This window comes from Xyrauchen texanus, chromosome 27, assembly GCF_025860055.1.
Source record: "Xyrauchen texanus isolate HMW12.3.18 chromosome 27, RBS_HiC_50CHRs, whole genome shotgun sequence".
NCBI lineage: Eukaryota > Metazoa > Chordata > Actinopteri > Cypriniformes > Catostomidae > Xyrauchen > Xyrauchen texanus.
In genome coordinates, this window is record NC_068302.1 from 31,992,117 (window position 1) to 32,017,948 (window position 25,832).

Consider the following 25,832-nt stretch of genomic DNA (forward strand, 5'->3'; position numbering starts at 1 on the left):
TTGCAAGTTAGCCGAGCACTACCGTGGATTGCAGATGTAAAATTACCGTTTGTAAAAATAAATCCATCGCCACACTTGATCAATATTCATGATAGTAAGAACGACAAACACTCTGCATAATTCTACACAATTGTATTTAAAAGTGGGTCCGCAGCTGATTAGCAAATCTATTTCAACACAATAACATTAGCTAGCAGGTTAGCAGAGGCCTACAGCTGGGTGTACACCATAGCTACAACACAAAACTCTGCATCTGAACTCTCATTAGCAGATAAATCCACAAATAATCTAACATACATACAGGTTGTGATCCTGAAGTTCCAGATTGTCCCAACAAAGTGGGAACTGCACCATCTTTCAGGGCTAACCGACTTGAACATACGGTATTGTTTGGGCTTGTACTGTTGAGGAATAGTGGTAAAAATACAATTTAACCACTGATACTTCAGTTAATTTGCCTTTGGATGTCCAAACAAAGAGGTTTTGCTTTTGAAGTGAAGAAAACAGCATCTTTTCGACATGGGGACAACACTAACCCAACTCATCCTGGCCTCTACTAGAACTACGGTTGTTTGAGGGCAGGCCAAAGTAGCCCTTAGGCGGGCATTTTGCAAATATGTTTCACATGACGTAGATATTTTACAGAAGAAATGGCTGGACTACAATCCAGCCGTTTCTTGTAGTTCTTGAGCAGTGTGCTCTGTGGGAGAGAATAACTCCCTTTTGTATGGACTTTGTGCTTTGTAACTTTGCAGACCGTTTACATGCACAAACAGCTATATTGCACACTAAAGGAAAGGTAAAATTCCAAAAAGCATAATAGGGCTTCTTTAAGACCAAATTTGCACTGAGCTTTGGGAAACTAACAAATTACTCCTCAGTGTAGATGCATTGGCTTAACTAGTGCAAGGGGGACTACCAGTGACTGTGTGTGTGTGTGTGTGTGTGTGTGTGTGTGTGCTCTCTTTCTGTCTTACACAAAGCTCTTAATGAACTGGAGATGAGATATGCGTTCAATTTAACACCCCACCCCCCTTCCTCTAAGTAACTCCCCTTTTAACTGTGATAAAGACACTAGGAGATAATGATAGAGAATAAAGTGATAGAGAGAGAGAGCTCTCATAGGACCATGAATATGACTGGCGAAGAGGTACAAATGATTCAAATAATTCTGATAACAACTATAAGGAGTCACCTTTAAACTTCACAGAGCTACGGCAGCTTGTCTGACAACTGACTGCCATCTTTGCAAACAGCCTCATAGCAATCTAGCCTTCAAAAATTACCTTGGCTGATATTAATTTTAACCTGTGCATGTTTGTGTTTGTTTGTGGGAGCAAAAAAAGAAGTGAAATCAATACCTTGAAGTAAACTGCAGTATTATTTGAAGCACACAGTTGTATGTCCAGATCCTTAATCAAAATTAAAGTCAAAATTAAGAGAACTAAATCGTAGCATTATTAGATTAAGGTCATAATATTTTTAGAAAAAAAAAAATACATAGAAAAATAATACATTGTAAAGAATGCAACTTCATAATGATTTGTTGGACAACAGCAAAGTGGAGCGTCTTGGTATTTGGTACTTTGGATGCCACTAACAAGGAAGATAGCATTGGCTGTGCAATTTAGAATTTTTTGCGAGCGCTCTGTTCCTGAATGAGGTGAATGAAGCATCAGTACAGTGTTTTCAAACTGTTGGTGCCTCACAAGGGAGGTGCGAGATATAGGCTTACACTCAAGATAAGCAAAAATAACCAGAACTACTGTGAATTTATGTAGGTCCATTTCAAGACATTGTAGTTTGGTAACATCCCCTCAGTTATAGTATCGTTTTGAGAGAATATTTTTTTTTTTCCTTATATCAGTAAGATTTCTTTCTTTCTTTCTTGTTTGTCTCATTTCATTTAGCTTCTCAAGTTATTATTTATTTCTTTATTTTTAGACATTTTTACTGGAAAATAAGAAAAGAAAAATGACGGTGTAGTGATCTTACGTTGATGGTTAAACATACATGGACAGTCGTCACATATTTGCTACAAAATCAAAAACATAGTTTGATGGTAATGTGGCATAGTTGTTAAAGACCTGAACTGATAACCGTAAAGTTTTAGGTTTGAACCCTGCAAGGAGTGATCCATGAACTATTACAATTTTAATTCTGAGCAAGAGCTTAGGTTACTCCAAGTTATTACTGTATGTTTGTGCACATGCTCTGACACATTTTGCTGTGGTGTGCAACTTTCATGCTTCTGTGGACCTCAAAAGGAGATGTTTGGCACAATGATCCTCTCAGACACCATTCACTTTCATTGTATCTTTTTACATTTTTTATTCCATACAAAGAAAGTTAAGGGTGACTGAGTTTGAACATTTTACCCTAACATCTTCTTTTGTGTTTCACGGAAGAACGTAAGGTATATGGGTTCAAAACAACGACAGAATTTATTTCTTTTTTGGGTGAATTATCACTTTAAGTATCAGTATACTGAATGGGTGTGAACTTTCACTGTCTTATTCCAACACCTTGTGATGTGAATTATTAATTTTGACCAGTTATAGAACTGACTCCACTGTTTTCTGCCCTCAAGTACTTTTCAGTCCGCATACAGATACAGCCTGCCAATTGTGTGGTTGGAAAAAAAAAGAATAAAGAGTGGCGTGATGTAAAGGTAGTGGAATAAGGATGTATTTGCCTGCGGGGGGTGGGGGGGTGGGGGGCTGAAAGTAGGCTTGCAACAGATGTGTAGGGCAGTAAAAGTGTAATTGAAATGCCAGCAGCAATGGTCTTATCTACTAGTTCCAGCAGCTACCTCACTTCTGAACATCAGTTAAATGTCATTTTAGCCCTGGCTGATTCAGGCCGACCACAATCCCCCAATTTCTGTGACTGCAGTCGCTGATGGGAGGGGAACAGAAGGATGGATATATGGATTGGGGATTGGTGGAAAGAGAGAGAGAGAGAGAGAGAGAGAGAGAGGGATTGAGAAAAAAGAGAGAAATGATTTAATTGGATTTACTTTGCACACTGCTGACTTCCATCTCCTGGTCTTAATTGGGAATTTGATATTGTTTATTACAAGGAGTCATTTACAGTTTGGTCATTATATCATTGTTAGTATTATATTATTTATACCCTTCATATTTAATAAACTTTATACAGTATATCTTTCTGGAGATCGTCTCTTGAAATTTTAGATAAAGGGGTTGGGTGTTGTGTGACCGAGAATCTACCTTCCCTTAAATTGCCCCAGTCTTGTGCAGCAACCCCAGGTTTAGGGCATTATCCAAACAGCATTTTTGCACCACTTGAAATGTTGTTCCAAACAAAAGTAAGAAACTATTTTATTTTTTTCAAAGGGCCCTTTTACAAGACTTTTAGTGAAGGGTACATTCAAACTGTAGTGCCCCACACTTTTCAGAGTGAGTAGGGAATAGGGATGATCACTTTCAATTGGAATTCACTCTTAGACTCAAAACAGGTGACTAAGATGAGGGAAGTGACATTGCAACACTGGCTGAAGCTGACTATGCCTCGCCACTGCTGTTGTAACTAGAGCATGTCTCTTTTTTGCAAAGTTAAGTCTTCTCTGTAAATGCACCAAGACTGCATCCAAATTTGATTTCTAAGAGTTAAAGGGATAGTTCACCCAAAAATGAAAATTCCATAATCATTTTCACATGCTATTTTTTTTCCAAACCTGTATAACTTAATTTCTTTCTTGGAGCACAACAGGAGATGCCTAACATATCCTTGTGTGTTCAATGGAAGAAAGACTGTCATTTGGTTTTGTTCCAACATTAGGGTATTTAAACAATGAGTTTTTATTTTCATTCATTTTTGGATTAAATGTCCCTTTAGCATTTTGGTTCATACATTTAGAAATGTCTTCAACATTTCAGTAGTGTTTTATAAAGTACACTTGAAAAAGTTGAAAGAGAGACATCAACTACTGGTCTCCCATAGTACAAGCAATTGTGAGCAGTGTTAGCCCAAAAAGCGAGACTTATGTCTCTGCAGAACAAAAATGGGCTTTTCCCAATCAGTGGGTGTTTTCAAACCGGGATGTGCTACTACATTGAGATCCCTTCTTTCATTGGATACTTTAGAAATTCCCATCCTGGTTTGAAAATGCCAACTGATTACTACATTGAGATTCCCTACTTTTATTAGCAGCAATTGTGTCATAGTATATAAGGAGCCTCCAAAAACAGCCTAGACCTTCAAGAGCAATGATCATTCAAGACTTGACAATTTGCCAACAGATGCTTCAGAAAATAATCCAGCACTTTCAGAACAAAGTTCCTCATAGAAAAATTGGAAGGATTTTGGGCGATTCAGTGCACAATATAGTTAAAAGATTCAAGGAATCTGGTCAAATTTTGGTACGTAAAGGGCAAGACAAAAACCCACTTCTGAATGCGCATGATCTCTGATCAGTCAGACATCACTGTCTTAAAAAATGTCATTCATCTGTAATGGATATCATGAACATGGGCTTGGGTAAACCTATGTTAGTCAACACCACTCAATGCTGCATACACAGATGCAAGTTAATACTTTACTATGCAAAGTAGAAGCCATACATCAACACTGTCCAGAAGCGCTTCCAACTTCTCTGTTCTCTGTCTCATCTTATATGGAAAGTATAAAAGTGGAACCATGTTTTTTGGTCTAACGATTCCAGATTTCAAAACGTTTTTGATAAAACACAGCCATCGTGTTCTCTGGGCCAAATAGGTAAAATACCATCCAAGCTGTTATCAGCATCAGGTCCAAAAGCCAGTGTCTGTATGGGCCAGGGATGTGTCTGTGCCAATGGCATGGGTAATTCGCACATCTGTGAGGGCACTATTAATGCAGACAGAAATGTAACAGTTTTGAAGCAACATATACTGCCATCCAGCATGTCTTTTCCAGGGACGTCCCTGCATTTTCCAGCAGGACAATACCAAACAACATACTGCCTGGGCAACAAGTGCATGGCTGCGTAAGCAGAGAATGTGGGTGCTAGACTGTCCTGCCTGTGGTCCTGACTTGTCTACAATTGAGAATGTGTGGCGCATTATGAAGCACACCATTTGGCAATGAATACCCAGTACAACTGTGCAGCTAAAGACCTACATAATGGATGAATGGGGGGAAATTCCACTTTCTAAACGTAACAAAATTGTGTATTCAGTGCCTAAATGCTTAAGTGTTATTATAAGAAATGGTGATGTTTCACATTGGTAAACACTCGACTGTCCCAACTTTTTTGGCGCGTGTTGCAATCATCTGGTTTGAAATTAATGTACGTTTTAAAAAAAGCAATGAAATTCACAAGGTAAAACATCATATAATGTGTAGTTTTAGTGCTTTCAATAGCAAAGGGTGAATATAATTTAAAAATGACTAATTTTAGTTTTTATTAGCATTTTTCATACTGTCCCAATTTTTTTGGAATTGGGGTTGTATAAAAATTGTGATGCAGCCCAGATCTGATGATAACCTTATGACCCTGTGTCTCTTTTCATTCCTTTCATGATTCATTATGTTGGTTATTCTTCAAACATATTTTTTTTTCTTCCAAAATCCCTGTACAGATACCAAAATTTCTACCACTTAGTCCTCCTAGACCTAGATATTTTAACCTACATCCACCAAACTCAGCACAGACATTCAGACTGTACTGGAAGAGAGTGTTATGTCTTTTATAACCGATCAGACAAACGTTTTTTGCACAGCCGGCGATCAAATATCTGAAGTATCCCATAGATTTACATACACTGAATGTTCAGATAGGCCAAAGGAATGCACAGAATTCATATTCCAAATGTAATATTTAAAAATGTAAATTTAAACAAGCCCACAAAAGGCCTTTGATCTGTATTAAGTTGCTATCCATCAATCTGTCCGTTTGTCTGTCCGTCTGTTCCATCCATCCATCCATCCATTTATGACTATCTATGTGACAGTCTGTCTGTCTATCTATGTGACAGTCTGTCTGTCTATCTATGTGACAGTCTGTCTGTCTGTCTATGTGCCAGTCTGTTTGACTATCTAGCTAGCTGGCTGTTTGTCTTACAGTAATGTCTGTATGTCTATCAAACTTCAAAATGTTAAAACTAGTTTAAACTTTTCAGCTAACATCAAAGTATGTCATAACAAACTTTATCAACTATTTCTAGTTTACACTGCAATTGCAGAGACTTTATGTGACTTACAAACATTTATGATAGCAGATTCATATATTCATATTTTGTAGGAAATTAAGATAAACTGTCACATATTTTTACAGTTTTGTCTCCATTATCTTACGTGTGCTATAATTTCACACAATCTTTGCATTACGTAGTCAGCGAGATCCTGTAAGATTGTTTTAACACATTTGGTGTCTCATAAAGCACTTCCTATTTGCGCTGCTAATTTTGAAACTCGCTGCTTGCTTCTGTGAAGAACAGCCGATTGAGAGTTTCTAGTCTCTGGTGAAAGGAAGGTAAACAAGTTGTCTTTTCTGAAAAAATAGAATCACTTCAAAAATGTCAAAACATTTCCTGAACATGTTGCTTTCTTATGATATTGAGGTCAATATCTGTTTACTTTTAAATGGTTCCAACTCACCAAAAAAAATATCTTTTTTTTTTTTCAGAGGGTGATTTTCAACATTGTGAACTTCAGCAAAACCAAGAGCCTGTACAGAGATGGGATGTCCCCCGTGGTGAAGTCGACCAGCCGGCCTAAATGGTATTCATACCCTCTGCAAATATCACACTCATACTCGTCTCCACCTACACACTGCTCAGCACAAGCCCCTGTGCTATCTGCACTTTAATTCCAATCCAAACAAATCCATGACTTATCTTCCATGTGTATTCTGTTCCTTTCCTCACATAAAATGCAAGTAAAGCTTGTGTAATACAATCCAAAAGCATGGATCCCACACAACCCCTGCAGATACAATAAATAAGACTCAACTGTCTCCTCGACTGTGTACACTGTCATGATACCTAACTGTCTTATCTCACTCCCTCAAACAACAAGATTTTTCATTACCACCTTTTGGAGTTTTCACACTGCCAATGTTCCTTAAAGGAAGCATTCAACACTTTCTCACTTCTCTTTCTTCAAGTTGACAATGGTGTGTTTGATGTTCCAAATGAGAGGTTGTGTTGCCAGGGATGTTTGGTCTCCATGGTGACGCTATCTGTGTAGAAAAGGGGACAGTGACAGAGCTGTTGATAGAGGAATTATGAGAAATGCCAGAGAGGAGCTGCGCTTTGTGCTTAAAATGGACAAACTCCTCATATATGCATGTTTACAGCATGTCACCCTGGCACCATTTTCTCCTATGACCAGACTGCAGAGGCAACAAAAGGGGCATTCATACTGATTGCGTCTTTTGCGTCTGGTTTTGCACTAGACGGACATCTTTAATTTGTAGGGTACATGAGCTTATTAGATTCCGTGTCAGGTTATAAATAACTTTAACTTTTATATTCATTGCACTGCAGCTTACTATTTTTAGTACAAATGCAAGTTCTATCTGAACGGCCCCTAGATATGATTTTAAGTGTCATTGTTGTATTTCAATGAGCTCATATCTCTTGTCTAGCAGTAGTAGAGATGGTTTTATTAGACACACATCTGCCATCGTTTATGAAGAGATGTGTGAATTATGAATACAGTTTTATATATCTCTTAAATGGCTACATGTATTATGTTGATTTGAAGATAAGATCAAATCCTCCCTTCCCGTGTAGTCTCTTACTTTTTGTGTACAATGTACATTCTTCTTTTTTTTCGCTTATTTGATCTGTTGTCTATACTAAGGTTAGGTTCTGCCTCGATTTTATGTCATGCAGTGTGGCAAAAAGTTTATTGACACCCTCTTCTAATTGATGGGTTTGGCGATTTCAGCTACACACGTCTAACATGTTTTAACATAAATGAAAAATGACAATTCTGTCATCATTTACTCACCCTTATGTTGTGCCAAACTGGTATGACTTTTCTTATTTTATGGAAAGCAAAAGATGTTAAGCCGAATGTTACTCTCAGTCACCATTCACTTGCATTGTATGAAAAGAAGATATAAAAGTGAATGGTGACTGAGTTAGTTAGTCCATAACATTCTGCCTAACATCTCCTTATGTGTACAATTTTTAGTAAACAGTCCCTTTAACCTCCTGAGACCCGAGCATGACTGCTGTGTGCATTTTCCATTCCCCTTTTTGATTTGAAACGAATACATAGAGAATTACTAGGTGTCCACCTCTGGTGGGTGTCTTCATGGAAAACACTAACAAGCGTTGGACTCGGTGGATTGTCATTTGTAACTGCAAATCTCAGCAATAATAATAAAAAAATTCCATTGTCAAATAGTCGCTTGATGTCATTTAACGTAACATGAGATCATATAAAACTAAAATGATGGCACGCGAGATGAGAGGAGCACTGCAGCTCTAGAGTCTGATAGAAACACAGATCACAGCTTGACGATATATCTTTATTTCATCCTTAATTAAAGTTCATATAATACAGGAGTATGACATGTAAATACCCCCAAACTCCAAAACTGTCATTCTCTGTGCGGTCAGAGCCACTTCAACCCAATCTGAGTGGGATTTGAAACCGGGAAAGATTTAGTTCCACAGGCTGTTGGGCACTCTAACACGGAGACGCTCATTTCTCACCCCGCTGGCTGCAGATTGCAACATGTTGCATCATTAACGAGATCATCATGATAAGATCAATCTTATGTGAAAAATAACACTAAAATGGCAACAACAATAAAATGTATATATACTGTATATATATATATATATATATATATATATGTGTGTGTGTATATATGTATATATGTGTATACTTATTTGATCAGTATGGTACCACCTCCCCCTCATTTTAAGCCAGGAAAAGAAAAAAAAAACAGTAAAACCCCTAAGAAACATGCAAAAAAACTTTTAAAAAAAACCTACAAATGGATGTGGACAGTAGGACCAAGTTGTGAAATTAGATTTTTTTTTCATCTTTTTTTTTTTTTTTATATAAAATTTTTCATTGTTTCCAGGAGTGTTGTTTATTCATGTTTTTGAGATGTTACAGACATTACATCAGAAATTATCCAGCATAATTCTGATTCAAAGTAATGGCCAGCATCATCCAATCTTTGGCAACCATGTTAAAATAAATCTATGTACTTATTATCATTGTCCCTGTACAGCCTAAAACTGAACTTTTGAATGGATATTAGGAATGAATGCACTTGGCTGCATAGGACAGCTATAGAATGCTCCCTAATTAGGGAAGGACTTAAACTCCAGTGTGCAGTCTGTCTGCACTGGTCTCAGAACAGTTTGAAATGCACCGTGTTTTCATCAACTCTTTATACAGCCTCTAAAAACTATTTTCCAGCTTTTGTGATTCTCAATGCGATAATGCACAGTGAATATAGAATGATTTAAGGAAAATGAGCCTATAGTCCATGTACATGGTTATTGTGTTTAACAGTGTGCCGTTTCTCGATTAATCAATTAATGCCTGTGCATTTGTATCAAATTTACAAGAACATATGAATGCAGTGTCTGTGTGTCCGCATACTTTTGGCTATATAGCCAATACCCAAGAACATTTGGAAAATTTGAGTACACACTCCCCTAACTCACATAAATACGTATGCATACACACATACTGATACACACACACCCACACACCTCCAATCAGTATCAATCAGAGTGGTGCATTACCATCCAAACACGCATTTGCCAGGTTGGATTTGCATGGACCATGCAGTCTGGGCAGGTGAGGCCTGTCAGAGGTAATATCAGGGAACTGATTGATGTGGAAAGTCTGCATGTGCGAAAGTGTGCATTTGTACTGAGAGCCACTACGCTGCGTTATCCTGACGCGATGAAAGAGATCATGTGACGCAGAGTACCTGCTCAATGGAAGCCGACCAAGGGCATTCAGACAAATGGCAGACATCTGCCAAGGCAGCTTGTCTTCCTCCCAAACCCTGGTCACGGCCTAATGGGACAAGACAATTAGATGGAGATGCTGTCTGAAAACAATGAACTGCAAAACATTTCACAGTCTTGACGTCTCCTACGTGCCCGTGTTCAGTGGGGGGTGGGGGGTGGGGTGGGGGGTGGTGTTTGGAGATTGTTGTCTAAGCTCACAAATCTAACTATGCTAGACTAACTGATTATCATAAATCAGGGGTTTTCAAAGATTTAGACAGTGAGCCCCCCTCTGACAAAATGTACCTCCAAAGAAAAATAAAAAATTTCAAAACATGTTGATTTGAATACAACACTGTTAAAGTTGCCTTTAACCAAGTAATTAATACAAAATGTTCACAATTTGTTCATTAATAATGGACTTTTTTGTCTTCATGACAATAGCATTATTTAGCTTTTTCCCTTTTTTTCCTTATGCAGATATGTGTTAAACTAGCAGCATCACATGAGCTAGTCTCTGTCTTCAGTATGTGAAACTGCGCCTATCACAAAAATTTGAAGATGCATGTTGTAATTTTGTTTGGATTCTCCACATATGTGTCACTACATTGAGTTCTGGAGAGACTTTATGCATCCTTGATAAACCTTTGAAGGCTAAATTAATTTCTTACATCAGCATCATACATAATCATTACATCATAAATTCTTCTTGACTACCATTTTCTTCTTAATCTCTAACTTAAGAAAAAAGTTAAGAACATTTTGTATTCTCTGAAAATAAAAAAAAACATCCTAAGAATGTATCTTTATGTTTTATTAAAGTTGTTCTTAAGAAAAAACTTGATAATAAAAAAAAATAAATTATGTTATTTTTATTTTCAGCTTTCAAACCATATACATTTTATCATGAAATTCAAACAGTAAATGCTGTTTTGAAGCTTCTTAATTTGGTGACCAATCATGCTAGTCAATGCGCTGCATAGTACAGTAAATTCTCATATGATGGTTAATGTCGTTAAATGAACACATATAATGCGCTTTACATTAAATAGAAAGAAATATTGTTAGGTGCTTGCAACTTTAATTGAGTATTAATGGACAGATACATTTATTGTTACGATTTACCAGTGTTGAAGTATTGAATTTGTTTGGTTAAGAGAAGGCAACCTCTTGAGTAGTCAAATATGATTAGGTAATGTCATAGTCTCTTATTGCATTCTTAAGAATAAATTATGATGGCTAAAATGTGTCCACAAAGGGAGAATAATAGTATGGATTAACAGTGGTTCTGTGGTCTAAGATCAAATCATGCCTATTATTATTATTAATAATAATAAGAATTATTGTATTTCTCTTTGCAATACATTGTTATTCTATATTATTATTTTTCATTTTTCTTTGTGAATTTATCATCATTCTCCTCACCTCCTCTGACATGATCTCGCACCCCTCAGTTTGTGTGAAATTAATCACAGCTCGAGCTCTTTTTGAATATTTTTAAAGGAATTCTTTCATCATTTACTTGCACTTTTGCTGTTCCAAACCAGTGGCTGCTGGTGCTTATCAAAAGTAGGTAAGCACAGACTATTGATTTTGGTATGGTTTGACAAAACAGGAAAACATCTGATTATGAAAGTTTAAATACATTTATTACGTCAGATTTTATTTGTTGCGAGGTCCAGCCCATTTAAGGGATCAACCAATCATCATTTAGAGAAGCCAACCTTTCCAGCATTACAAAAACTACATTCATTTATGATGCAGATCCAATGCACATAGCGCCTATAATGCCGCAATAGATCCTTAAAGCGTCTGGGTGGTACTCAAAATTATGTACTTAGAGCCTTTCGTCCATTGAACACTGATCGTTTGCACCATTGACTCGAATGTTACATGTACCTGTCACAGACTCCCATTAAAGCATGGCTTCAATAATGCTCTATATGCCATGTGTCCACTGGCATATATGGACACACTCCATAGATGCAAAATGTAGAAAAAAAGCAAACTGCGGTATTTGAACAACAGTGTTGTATTGATTTGTTATATTCTACACTTTTATTCAGTAGATTATTGAAATGCACAGAATAAAGTAGGCCTAATATGTTTACATAGATTTTTTGTTATTACACCGGTGACCCAAATCATTATGACCACTCACAGTTGAAGCGAATAATGTTGATCATCTCCTAACAAAGCCACATTTCAAGGTCTGGTAGATTAGATGGTAAGTATAATCAGTTCTTGTAGTCAACATGTTGAATGCAGGAGAAATGGGCAGGAGTAAAGACCTGAGCAACTTTGACAAGTGTCTAATTGTTATGGCCAGATGACTGTGCCAGAGCATCTCTGAAACGGCAAGGCTTGTAGGGTGTTTCCGGTCAGCAGTTGTGAGTACCTACCAACAGAGGTCCAAGGAGGGACAAACCACAAACCGGAGACAGGATGTTGGGCGCCAAAGGCTCATCGATGCACAAGGTCAACGAAGGCTATTCCGTCTGGTCCTAACCTACAGAAGGTTGACTGTGGCACAAGTCACCGAAAATGTTAATGATGGTTACGGGAGGTGTCACAACACACAGTGCATAGAATGTGTCACAACACACAGTGCATAGTACCCTGCTGCGTATGGGGCTCTATAGAAGCATATCAGTCAGAGTGCCCATGATGACCACTGTCCACTGTCGAAAGTGCCTGCAATGGGCACGCAAGTGTTGAAACTGGATCTTGGACCAGTAGAAGAATGTTGTATGGTCCGTTGAGTCCCGTTTTCTTTTACATCAAGTGGACCTTGAACGTGTACGTTTACCTGGGAGGTGATGCACCAGAACTAGCAGGGTGGAGGGAGTGTGATGCTCTGGGCAATGTTCTGTTGGGAAACCCTTGGTTCGGCCGTTCATGTGGATGTCAATATGACATGTGCCAACTACCTAAACATCGTTGCAGACCACATACACCCCTTCATGGCAATGGTATTCCCTGATGGCAGTGGCATCTTTCAGATGGATAAATCACCTTACCACTTTGCACATATTGTTCGGGAATGGTTTGAGGAGCATGATGAAGAGTTCAAGGTGTTACCCTGGCCTCCAAATTCCCCAGATTTCAATCCGATTGAGCATCTGTGGGATGTGCTGAACCAATAAGTCAGATCCATAGTGGCTCCAGCTCGCAACTTATATGACTTGAAGGATCTGCTGCTAATGTCTTGGTTTCAGATACCACAGGACACCCTCAGGTGTCTTGTAGAGTCCGTGCCTCGGCAGGTCTGCACTGTTTTGGCGCCAGGTTGAGGATCAACAGGGATTTTCATAATGTTTTGGTTCATCAGTGTATATTAAATTCATCATTGCCAGATTTCATAAGAGAATTTACAGGAAGCTATGCTTCCAGAGCTTTAAAGCAATCATCACTGTTTGAAACCCAAATTACTTTAATTCTTCTGTGGCATACAAAAGGAAATAGAGTGTTAGCCTCAGTCACCATTCACTTTCATTGTATGGAACAAAAGATGTAATACAAGTGAAGGGTGACTGAGTAACATTCTGCCTCTTTTGATTTTTTCGAGAGAAAGTCATATGGGTTTATTACAACATGAGTGTGAGTAAATTATGACATAATTTAAATTTTTGGGTGAACTATCCCTTTAAGGAAAGAATTACTACTGATTTACTGATTCCTACCTATTTCTAGCCCTTCCATGAACACACCCGCTCTTGCTGTGTGAATCACCCTTTTATTCTCAGAAATATAACTTTTTCGCAAACTGGAAATGGAGTATTAATTTGATAACTTTTACATTTTCATTGCAGGGAGGAGGCAGATTCACATTAGACAACATTTATTTTATTTCCACCGACATAAAAGCCATTGTTTTTCTTTCTACCAACCTTGAGCTCACAGGACCGTTGTTTGTGTTAGATTGCATCATTGCTTAAAACATCTATTTTCATTCATCTTTAATTTACCTTAAACCCTTACTCTGGTGTGTTTATATTATTTTTATCTTTCTGCTTGTGATTGACTTTTATTGTCTCTTTTTATCTGCTCTTATCTATACCAGCTTTTGTACAGCACTTTGGTCAACCCTGGTTGTTTTTAAATGTGCCTTATAAATAAATGTGACTTGACTTGACTTGACATGTGGTGTGAAAATAAGCCTGTAGCATTTAGAAACTCTGAATACCCGAACAGAAAGAGACGGAGCACCTCTGTGTATAAATGCCACAGTGATAGTCATCAGACGGCTGGATCAGGGTGGGCTGATCATACCACTGCTGCGGCACAGACTCTGGCATTAGGACTTCAATAAGGCGAGGAAAGACCACGTAATTCTCACACAAATGCAAGACGATCCTCTCCGTTTCTCATCCAATTATAGAGGTGTGAAAACAACATGCTGTGACACAAAGGGAGGCTTTGGACACACAATTTTGCATGTAGGCACACATGCTCTTTTGCTCACATACGCACGCACGTGCGTGCAGGCAACACATGCAAACAGACATGTGATAATGGCTATATATGGCATATACATGGTCTTTAATAGATTGGCCCAACAAAACAGAGGGCTAGTGTGTATTCCCAGAAAAAACTCAAGTGAATCATGCATGCGGTACACTGCATATCCTGCTGTAAAGACCAGCATAGACCAGCATATTCCATCCTGTGGCTGGTTGCATAAAATTGATTTAGACAAGTCTTACAAGTTAGTCATCTAAATTTGTTCTTTAAGACTGGTCTTTACTTTTTAAGTCAGTTGCATAAAATCTTAGATTGGTCTAATTTAAGACCAAGAAGTAAGACTGATTACCCCGTGGCTAACTTTTTTATATTCTATGTTGCCATGGAAACAAATTAACTGTCAGCTGCACTAGTTTCACAAAAGTGGCCTGTTGTTGTTGACTTTGACTTCTACTATGGTAAACTTTAATCTTTGGGTTTATGAATGGGCAATATGAAGAGAAAGTGTTTTCAAATACCGTTCAAACCCACTGGAAGTCCTTTCAGAACTACTTGAGAAATTAAGACATACAATATTGGAATTAGCATTTGACCTTGATGAGCATTTGAGGCTTGAAACTTCAAGACATTTTAGCATCCCTCAACTGCTACAGGTATGTCTAGCTCTAAACTTCTTTGCCATAGGATGTTTTATAAATGCAGCTGGAGGCTTATTTGGGGTACACAAGTCTATAACATCAAGAATTAATCATAGAGTTTCTCGTGTGCTGTCAGACAGACTTCCACTGTATCCGCATAATATCTCTACCTTGAATAAGGTGAAGATGGATTTTTTCAACATTGCTGGATTTTAAAATGTAGTAGCAGTCATCGATGGAACACACATTATTAGTATTCAAGCACCGTCAACCCATGAGCCGTTGTTTGTTAATAGGAAAGGCTACCACAGTATTAATGTGCCGGAAATTTGTGATGCCAAACTCAGTGTGCCCAACTGTGTCACTCACTGGCCAGTATCAACCCATGACTCAAGAATTTTGGTGAATTCCCAAATTCATGATATATTTGAGAGAGGAGAATTGCATGCTGTGCTTTTTGGTGAATCTTGTTATCCACTAAAACCCTGGCTTCCTGGGTCCTGAAATGAAGATTTCATTGTCTGCATGAAGAGCTCAAAATGAAACCAGACAGGGGCTGTGTGGCAGGGCGGAGGGTGGGGCCGGGTCGTTATACGGGAACGGGTGTGTAGGATCACGACCCGGCCCCGCCCTCCGCCCTGCCACATTCTGCAACATAATCTGTACATGCGTTGTTTTACACAACATGGCAAGATAATAAATACAAATTAATTGTAATTTCAACTTCTAGCTACATTACATTTTTAATGAGTTAAAGATCATTTTCCTTTTAATAGAGATCTTACACTCCCAGACCTGGAGGGCGATCAAATGCTTGAAGAACCAGCTTTGGAGATCACTGAGGCAGGAGATGAAGATGGATCTGGACTTTATATTCAACTAATGATTGTAGAAAACATTTTGTCTGTTTGACAGAGAAAACTGAAAGAATTACTATTTTGAAATGTACTTGACATTAATTTATTCATCAGACCAATATTTACAGAAATGTGATGCAGAGGATCAGCTGGAATATATATACTGGAATACTGTATAATTCTTCAAATCACTTAAATACAACTAAATTAATTTAGATTCTGTGTAGACCTATAGGAGACATTGCTTCAATTTAACTACATAAGTAAAGTGAACAGGAAAATCTCAGAAATTATTAAATACAATTAATTGATTAATTAATTATTGGTCAATGAGATCTACAGTTCATGTCCAAAGTTCTGTAGCTCCAACGTCAGCTAAGTTTTCTCTAATTCCAGTTTTTTGTATTTCAAATTTCGTTTTGCCTCTTCCAGTGTCAAAACTTCACATTGTTTTTCAAATATATGGTTCATGGTTATCTTGCTTGGAGTGCCAATATTAGGGAGTGATAGGAACACTTTGTTTGTTGTAAAAATGTATCTGCCAGAATGCTGTTGCCACTACATGCTACTTAACTAACTTGGTGAGTTATGACTCATGGTTGTACGATTGTAGCTTTATCTTCACTTTGCACTGTTTGGTCCTGGCTTTTCTCTGGCGCATCTTCATCGTGAGTGACTAATGTTCCCCGTCTGTCGCTCTCTTCGACGTTGTGTCGAGTGAAGCAACACTAGGGGACTTTCTTGAAGGCCTCTGTTTCCTGAACTTGAGAAAAGGCCAATGAGAAATTGTTAGACAGAATTTGCATGTCCCTCCCCCGATCATATAGGTATAAAAGGAGGCAATCTTGGGTCTGTCCATTCAGATTTCTTCTTCGGAGCTGAGCGGTTGTGCGATCAGCGAGCTGAGATCCCTTACTGTTCCACTCACCTCTGCAGAGCTTACGCTGTTGGATCTACGGCGCATATCAGCGGCTTTCTCCTTCTCTGCATGGCAGTGCAGCTTTGCCCCTGGGCGCTTCGACAGCGCTACTAAAAGAGAACATTTGTAAAAGAGTTTATTTTCTCTAAAAGAGCAAATACACGGCTGGCGTTGAACGTCCTTTTCATCTTTCTAAAGATGTCCTTCCGCCCCTGTGTAGTTCCTAGATGCGGTCAATTTCTCTCTGCTCCTGATGGTCTCAGGTGCTGCCTCGTGTGTCTAGGCCACAATCACACTGAGGCGGTGTTTGTGGATGGTTCGTGTTCTCACTCCGAAAACCTCACCATGGCAACATTGCGGTCGCAGCTTTCCTGCTTAAAGAGGAACTCCACTCCAGCCGCCCCCTGCGTCGCGCCTTCTTCCCACATGGCGATGGAGGCAATTTGGATTTGGATTTAGCCATGCACCCCGCCTCGATTCCTTTCTTCCCGGAGGTGCATGATGAGGTCATGAAGGGCACCTTTTCTGCCCGCAATCGACCTCCTCGCTCATCCGCTCACCCTCGACGGTGGGGCGGCCTATGGGTACTCGGAGGTGCCGCAGGTTGACAGAGCGGTTGCGATCCACCCGTATCCTGAGAACCACCTGACGGGATCTTCCGGTGCTCCCCTCCAAGGCCTGTAGGATTACGTCATGACTGACCGCATAAGCTTACAGTGCCACAGGATGCCCCCGTCTACCAATTTGGTCTATTTGGTGACACCACTGGTGACCCAGCAGTTCTCAGCATAGAACAGAAGAAACATACGGGAGGCCATTTCACAAATGCTCCGTCTGCTCCCCAAGGGCTTTCTCCTGCGGCTGTCAAACGTCAAGCAGTTCCGCCTCAACCTGGGCCCAGCTCTCAGCCCCAGCATCTAGCGATTAAAAATACATAGTAAAAAATGTGATTGAGTGAAAGGATGAAAAATATTTGTTTATTTGGCATGTTAGGCCAGCAGAGAAGGCTTTGCTGGCCCTGAGAATTCGCACTGGTGTTGTTGTCATTTAAAATGATTTATAAACATTATTTGAAAGGATTTTTTTTTCAGGTTAATTGAATCAAGGCCATTTTTTGCCTGGCCTGGTAAAATGGTGCTGACGTATCCCACCCCTGAGCTAGACGTTAAAATATTGTCAAAAATGTGTCAGTGATGAATGATCAGACTTTGGTCGCTGCCATCTCACTTGATGGAGAAAAGGTATTTGATATGGTAAAATGGTATTATATTTTTAAGATTTTGGAAATGTACGGGTTTGGGACTACTTTTATTGGTTGGATTAAGTTACTTTATAGACACCGGTAGTGGCGGTACAAGCAAATCATTAATTTCAGATTATTTTACTCTGGATAGGGACACCTGTCAGGGTTGCCCTCTATCCCCATTATTGTTTTGTCTTGCCCTGAAACCATTAGCAGCTGCGATAAGAAAGTAAGATGATTATCCAGGGGTGATGGAGGAAGGTGTGGCACATAAGCTTTTGCTTTATGCATATGATATTTTGTTATTCTTCGCCGACCCTACTAGATCTATGCCTTGCCTCCACAGAATTATTAATTCCTTTTCTAAATTGTCAGAATACAGAGTTAATTGGTCTAAATCTGAAGCTTTGGCTCTGACAGTGTACTACCCGGTAACAGCTTTCAGCCAAGTGTCTTCAAGTAGCCCAAACACAGGATTAAGTATTTGGGTATTTTATTCACAGAAAATTTGTGTGATTTAGTTAGTTAATTTTGATCCTTTAATAAAAAACGTTTTCGAGCAATGTGGGCAGGTGGGCTTCATTACATTTATCTATGATTGGGAAGGTTAATGTTATTGATATTCATTTAATTCCAAAATTCCTCTACCTGCTACATTCCCATAAATGTTAATCAGAAAAAAGAACACAACTTTTAAGCCATAACAAAAAACAAACATAAAAAGGTCAATTTCAAATGACATTTTACTTTAATTTCAGTTAAAACACTGTTCTTAGCTGACAAATGTTGTCATCTCAAAGTTTTCCACTTCAAAACCAGAGCAGCTATCTTTCATTTCTCCTGAGCATATGCTTTTTATTGTTGTAGCCTGTAGCCTAAATCTTTTTCATATTCTTCTTTCCGTTTTCTTTCCATTTTCCATCATAATAACAAAGTGGAGCAGCTCAAATCTCTCTTTGACAAGTAGATATGAAATAAAGCATTGAGAAGCTTTAACTGTCTGATCCAGCCCTGTATGCAGCATTGGATAAAGTCAAGACAAGAAAAAAGACTGAGCACGGAAGAGAGAGTGAGAAAGGGAAAGAAAGAAAGAGAGTTTAAGAAAAAAGAAGAGAGAACCGATTGCCTGTGTTGCCTTAATCTGTGGAAAAAGTCACTTTTAAACTTTTGAAACCATGATCTCTATCTGCAGAGATCATTCTTAATGTGTGTGGGCTGTTTTGCATGGTTTACGAGGAATTTGTTTTAGGTTACAAACTGGTAATTACAAGGGTATTATGCTATAAATGTTGTTTGAGTACATTTCTAGTGTCCCCGTAATTCAAAATGCCTAAAAAAACATACTAAACTATTTTTTTATATATTTTTTTATGTAAAAATACAGAACGTTTTTTTGTGAGGTTTAGAGTTAGGTTAGGGAACAGAATCGACAGTGTGTGTTTGTGTTTACGTGTACGTGTGTACGCGTGCGTTAGCTCGCCACCTGGAGCTCATGTGTTCTTGGCCTCGATGACAGACAGACAGGCGTATGTTTATGGTTCTACAGTCCAGCAACAGGTGCAGTAATTATTGGGGTGAGGGGAGTTGTTTATCAGTAGTTTCCAGGAGCAGGTTATAACAGCTGACAAGCAACATCTCTGAGCAGAAGACCTGACAGGACTGGAGCTACACATCACAAGATGGCATGCAATCATTTCCGACTCTTCATCTTTGTTGTTTTTGCCCCTCCATCCTCTCTGTCCCTCTCCTTTCTCAGTCTGACAGATGGAGATGCATCATTTTCTGCAGTTATTTGAAGATCTCAGATCTGTACGTTAATGTACTGGTGGTAGGGGTCTCCAATGACTGTTGGCAAACTTTTGACTATTGTCAAATTCTCATCCTTTGCTGCATTTTCTGTCTCAGAATCGCCCAATCGAACAGGACAGGGCTGTCTTACCAACAGTTAAAGGTTTAGTTCACCCAAAAATTACAATTATGTCATATTGTACTCATCCTCATTCTACATAACATCTCCTTTAAGTGTCTAAAACAAAGCTCTTGAATAATTAGATTTTGTACTCTTGCAAATTTCAACAAATCTAGTGACCTTCTTCAAAAAGCTGTCATTGTAGCAGCCTGGAACTGTTAAACGTTTGTGGCAAACTGGTAAAAACCTGTTCACTTTGACTCTTTGATTTCTGAATGCCAGCCAATCAGATTTGAGGTTGCTATCTTTGTGTGTAATATGCATCACACAGTCTTGAGACTTTTGATTGCCCATTGGAAATTGTGTAATTGGTTATAGGTGTGACTCTCTTGTGCTGTGGTCCATGTGGCCACGTTTTAGCAAGTTGGCAGCAGTAAAGAGGACTGATGCATGGACTTACTGCTCTTAAGTGGGTAGATGAAGTGGCCATGAGCTCTTCACTGGACTGAGAGCTTTTTAGCATTCAGTGAGAGAGTGAGCGACATTTACCTGCTGAACCTCTCGATACATTATTATTATTAATATTAGATTAATTGTATGAGGTGATAGATTATTATTTTAGGATAGACTGTACCTTCTCTTTTCCTTCTGCTTGTTTGGCTCCCCCAGCTCTCAGTTACTCTGTCTTTTCTCAGAAATGGTTTTTCTTCCTGCTCCATTTTCAACCAGTCCATTGTTTTTTGGTACAAGAACCTATATTGTAGAGTTTTATGTTTATATCACCCTATCCTGTTCAATTGATCTTAAATGTGCTCTAAAACAACACATGAACACATTTTAAAACTGCTTTCAAAGACCTTTCTGAGACCACTTTTCAAGACCATGAAATCATCTATTGTATTTTCTGTTATACTCTTGAAAGCGGACAAAAAAATTAAATAATTTTAGCATATACACTCATTTAAAATTGAGTGTTCTCCCGATACTAACTGCCTCTGACTAGCAATAGTGAGTAGCAAATCATAGTTTACAGCTGTGATGTAAACTAGAGGCTATTGTCTAATAAAAAAGAAGGGTTAAGTACATCGAAATGTCCCGCCCCAACTTTCAGTTTTGATATAAGAAGTACATCAACACAAGATGGAAAGAAAACAGCATACATCAAGCCATTTCGTGGGCCCTCTAAAGTTCTAACACAGAAAAAAGCTTGAATATCATGAGTTTAGCCCCTTGCTATAATGCTTTAAGTGTACAACAAAGTGAGTTTACTTAAGAATAATGTGCACATTTTCAATGCCTCCAGAAGTGCCTCTGTATGTCCACCCATCCATGTCTCCTCTATTGTTCTCGTATCTTTTTATGGAAAGCTTTTGCCCCTCTTTTTCACTCTCCAAGGGGACAAACTTTTCAACTCCAAGACCCCCCACCCCCCCACCAATAATAAGTGGGGGCTTATTTGTTATTTGATAGAGCGGAGAATTAGCAAGCAGCTTCTTTCTGCCGGCATAAGCGGCGAACGCAGCAAGTGGAGTGACACTGAGCTTCTGGCGTTCTGGGTTCTGTTAATATGGAGAGCACTGTGGCACACTCAGCAGATGCTGCCTGGAACTCCCAGCATGCAGAGGAGGCAGAGAAGAGTGGGTGCCATCCGTATGAAAAACTTTTGCAGTGATCAGACTTGCACTGAATGCATTTTCAAATCACAGTGAAGGTTCACTGCTGTGATTACCACTGAGCTTTTTATCTCTTTGCACAAAACTATAAAGCAGTCACCTGAGAATGGATGTTGATTTTCTCAGTTTTAGTTTTGAAAATAGTTGTGTTTAACAGCCTGCAGGTAAACTGCCAGGAACAATTACTGTTTTACATAATGTTCAATGTATGGCAACCAGCTGTCACCTTCTCTTAGTGTTTCACTGTAAAAAGCTATTTTTATTTCCATAATAAATAGTTTACTACTCTCTTTACATATACATAACATCTGTTTATTAAAAGACACTGTTTTTGCAAGCAGCAAAGACCTCTTCTATCACTCTTCAAAGAGAAAAACATTACAGGGTGAAAAAAAAAACTTTCAGAAATAGAACAGGGGTTATTGGGAAATAACCTTGGCCAAGGGTATGTTTTTATGAAAAAAGCATAGAACAAACACACACACACACACACACACCAGTTTTCCACCAGCAGGACTGTTCTGCTACGAGACCGCTTGGCAATTTTGCTTTTGTACTAAATTCTTCCTCTGAACGTGATGTAACAAAATAGTGAAATTTTATTTGGAGATGTCTCTGGATCCACCAGAGAGGCTGCTAGCGGTAATTGCCCTGTCAATCGCTGGGCCCCTGCTGTTCAGTCTGATTGGTTAAGCTATGGGTAGGGGAAGCTCACCTTTGAGGAGAGGAAACACTTTCCTCTCTCTCACTCTTTCTCCATCTCTTTCACCCTCTTTCCCTGTAAACCCCATGTGCCTCAGCTCGCCCAGGGGGTCGCCACTGCTTACAGGGCCTGTTTGCTGCGCTATAACAAACAAAGATGCGGGAGGAGAGATATAATACAAAGATTCACCTTTACAGAATGTTTGCGAAGTTTTCTAAATCTTTTCTTTTATAACAAATATAAATTATCTAGATTATTTGGAGATTTTCTCCAGAGTTGGCCAGGTAAAAGTACTTGTGTTCTGACACATTGAGACATGTTGTTCATATGGGAAATCTGTGTTTGAATCTGGCTCACGCTACTTTCCTGTTAATCCCTTTCACCAATTGTTTTCTGTCCTCTCTCTACAGTCCCGTAACAACATGATCACACCGGATATCAACATGTTGCTTCCGAATGTTCATGTTCCCTGAAATCAACCCTGTTTTTCTAAATTACTGACAAGCACCATCCACCATCAGACATTTTTGCATCAAGTGTGAACACATTTCCCTCTAGCACTACTGATAGCGCTTAGTAAAAGCAAACTTCGAGACACAAGTTCTGATCCAATGGGAATTAGGAAGAAAGCATGTTCACATTAACAGTGATAAGTTTGATTCAAAGATTGCTCTTAAATGAGACTCCACTGACAATTTGGTACGAGAGCTCACAGTGGGCTATAGAAGGACAGTGTGTGGTTAGTTGAGTTTCTGTGTTATATTTGCCATCAGACTGAAAGATATTTGTTTTTTGTGTCCCCATTCTGTCCCTTCGGAGAGGCACTGATACTGGATTTTTGTGTCAGCGTGGTTTATAGCTGAAAGTTTTGAGGGTCGCGCCAAACATCTGACAATGTGAATGCCAAAGTGAGACTTGGCACGTAAAGTATGATCGAAGTAATTTCTTAATGGGTCACATTGCTCTTTGATTATAGTGGCCAAGAAAGGGTCCACTTCTAAATGGGAATGCATTTGTGCTGCAGTGCATTAGACTGATTAATCTTGTTTTTTCCATTGCTTTGCACTTATGCTTTGAAAGTCTGCATAGATCTAGATACAGAGTCAAAAGTTTGTAATATTTTGCTCTGTTGTATGATCATTGTGTCTTGTCACTTACAAAAGAAGACTGTTTCTAAAGAAACTATACAAATTCCTCTCTATCTATTTAATTATTTGTCTGTGTGTGTGTGTGTGTGTGTGTGTTAATCATATGCTCTGTGTCCCCCAAAAATGCTCTCTTTGTTTGTGCATGTCAGTGAAGTCCTTGAGAGGGCATACAGGCATACTTACATGTGCCCTTGATGTACTCTTTCACATAGCCCACACAGTTGCAAACTTCATGTCATCTAGCAGTTTATCAAGACTAATTTTAACAAATGTGGGTTTGTGTGTGAGAAAAAGATGATGGGGAAAAATACATAATATTCTATCACTCTAGTCTCATGCTAAAACATGTAATGTATAAGTTTTGTTATACTTCAATAAAGTGTGATACAGTTGCGTAATTTAAATGTTTATTTATGATTTGCCTGCTGGCTTATGACGCTTTCATTAGCAAGTGTATGTATTGAAAAGTATTTACTGTTTTATACACACTGATTTTTTTTTTCTGTGATAACTGAAACAGAATTAGAAATATCCTGGATTATTACACGGTTTCTGTTTGGTATAACCTGGATTATTACATACTCTCTGTCTTTCCATTCTGTTGTCAAATAGACAACAGAATGGAAAGACTTTTAGATTTGCAGTTGTCCCTGACAACCGATTTCCTGCATACTGTAACTGTGCTTTTTTTATATCTCTCATATCTCTGTCATACGATAATAAACTTATATCAAAATCAGAATCGGATTCAGAAGCTTGTGAATCAGAATCGTGCCAAATCAAGATATCTGTATCGATACTCAGCCCTACTCAAATCACTTTAGGTCCTCTTCTCACATAATAAAAATTATTTGAACTCAATCAATATTTCATTTATTTAGCCTATTTATTTGGTTAGAAGCCATGTAATTAGTGGGATAATGGAGAGTCAGCTGCTTAAACAGTGACTCAAACAGGAGAGCTTACAAAATCTTCTGCGGTGACTCTGATTCTCTCAGGTCTCCACCATCTTCACGCTGATGTGGCCGCTCAACCCCTCGCACAATTAACCGTGTGGCATGCTTTTAATAATTGGCCTTTTAATTATCGACAAATGAAGAGTGATGTAAAATAGCTAATAGCTTGTACTAATTAATAGGGGAATTGAAAGCTTGTTAATTAAGGGCATACAGGACAAGGACTGGCTCGGCTAATTTGAGCAATAAAACCAAGCCTAAGGATTCATTTTCAAAACAGATTTGATTCACCGGAACAGTTTGACCCCAGACTCTGTCGGATCTAAAACCATCTATGTCCATCATGCAATTGTAAATAAACATAATCTTGCTAATAAGTCTCCTTATGTACTGTTAAAGGGATAGTTCACCCAATTTTTACCATTTACTCATTCTCATATCTGTTCCAAACCCATAGGACTTTCTTTCTTCTGTGAAGCACAAAAGGATATGTTAGACAGAATGTTAGCCTCAGTCACCATTCACTTTCATTGCATTTTTCCCCCACACAATGGAAATTAATGGGGACTGAGGCTACAAACCACTCAGAATACATTTTCTTCAGAAAATATAAAAAGATCTATTGTTACACTTACTCTGTGAACGAACACTTGTCATTCATTCTTTGTCATTATTGTTTACATTATACACACAGTATGGTTCTGCACTACACATATAAACACATATTCCTTTAACACATTCACATACGGCAAGCTCGTGTTACATTGTTCGCTGTCAGCGGTGATGGAATAAACATTTAGTCCCTTTGATATGCTCTTCTTGGAAACAGAGCAGAAAGAACGGAGCCTCCTAGCCTCAGGTCCCCAGCGACCTGCATTTTAGGGCTAATGTTTTAATTCTGCAGAGAGAAGCATTCTATTTATCTCACATTTGGACACTTGAACTCTGTGTTGTGAAACAGTGAAAAATGTTTACACTGAAACTAAAAGGGCTATTAGCAAACTAACACCTCTTTCTTTTGTCACTGAATTTCCTGCCAAACATAACTGATCTCCTTGTGTCTTTTCTCTGTTTCTGATGTTTTTGTTCCTGGATTAGATGGTTCCTTCCCTCTGGTCTATCCATTTCTTGAATTGTTCTTTATGCTAGCTTTGTAGACTTTGGCTCTTCTGCATGTGTCTCCTCTAACATGTGCTGTGGAGGAATCAAGCTAGGTCTTCTGCATGTCTTTCTGTGTAGCGTGATAAGACATGCAGGACTAAGCCCTTATTCTAAAGAAAAGAGCATCTGCTTTGCACTTTTGAGTCAAAGTTGGAATAGAGCGAGGATAAAATGAAGAAGCTGAAAAAGAAGGGAGTGTAAATAATCTATTTGATGTTGC

General features: G+C 38.7%; 1 protein-coding gene across 1 annotated transcript in view; it reads left to right on the top strand.

Moving 5' to 3' along the window:
- agbl4 (AGBL carboxypeptidase 4) overlaps positions 1-25,832 on the top strand; it is a 503,648-nt gene that overhangs the window by 183,686 nt on the left and 294,130 nt on the right. Inside the window, exon 4 of the mRNA XM_052095121.1 lies at positions 6,632-6,726. Coding sequence (XP_051951081.1) covers positions 6,632-6,726 — 95 coding nt within the window. The remainder of the gene's footprint in view (positions 1-6,631; positions 6,727-25,832) is intronic.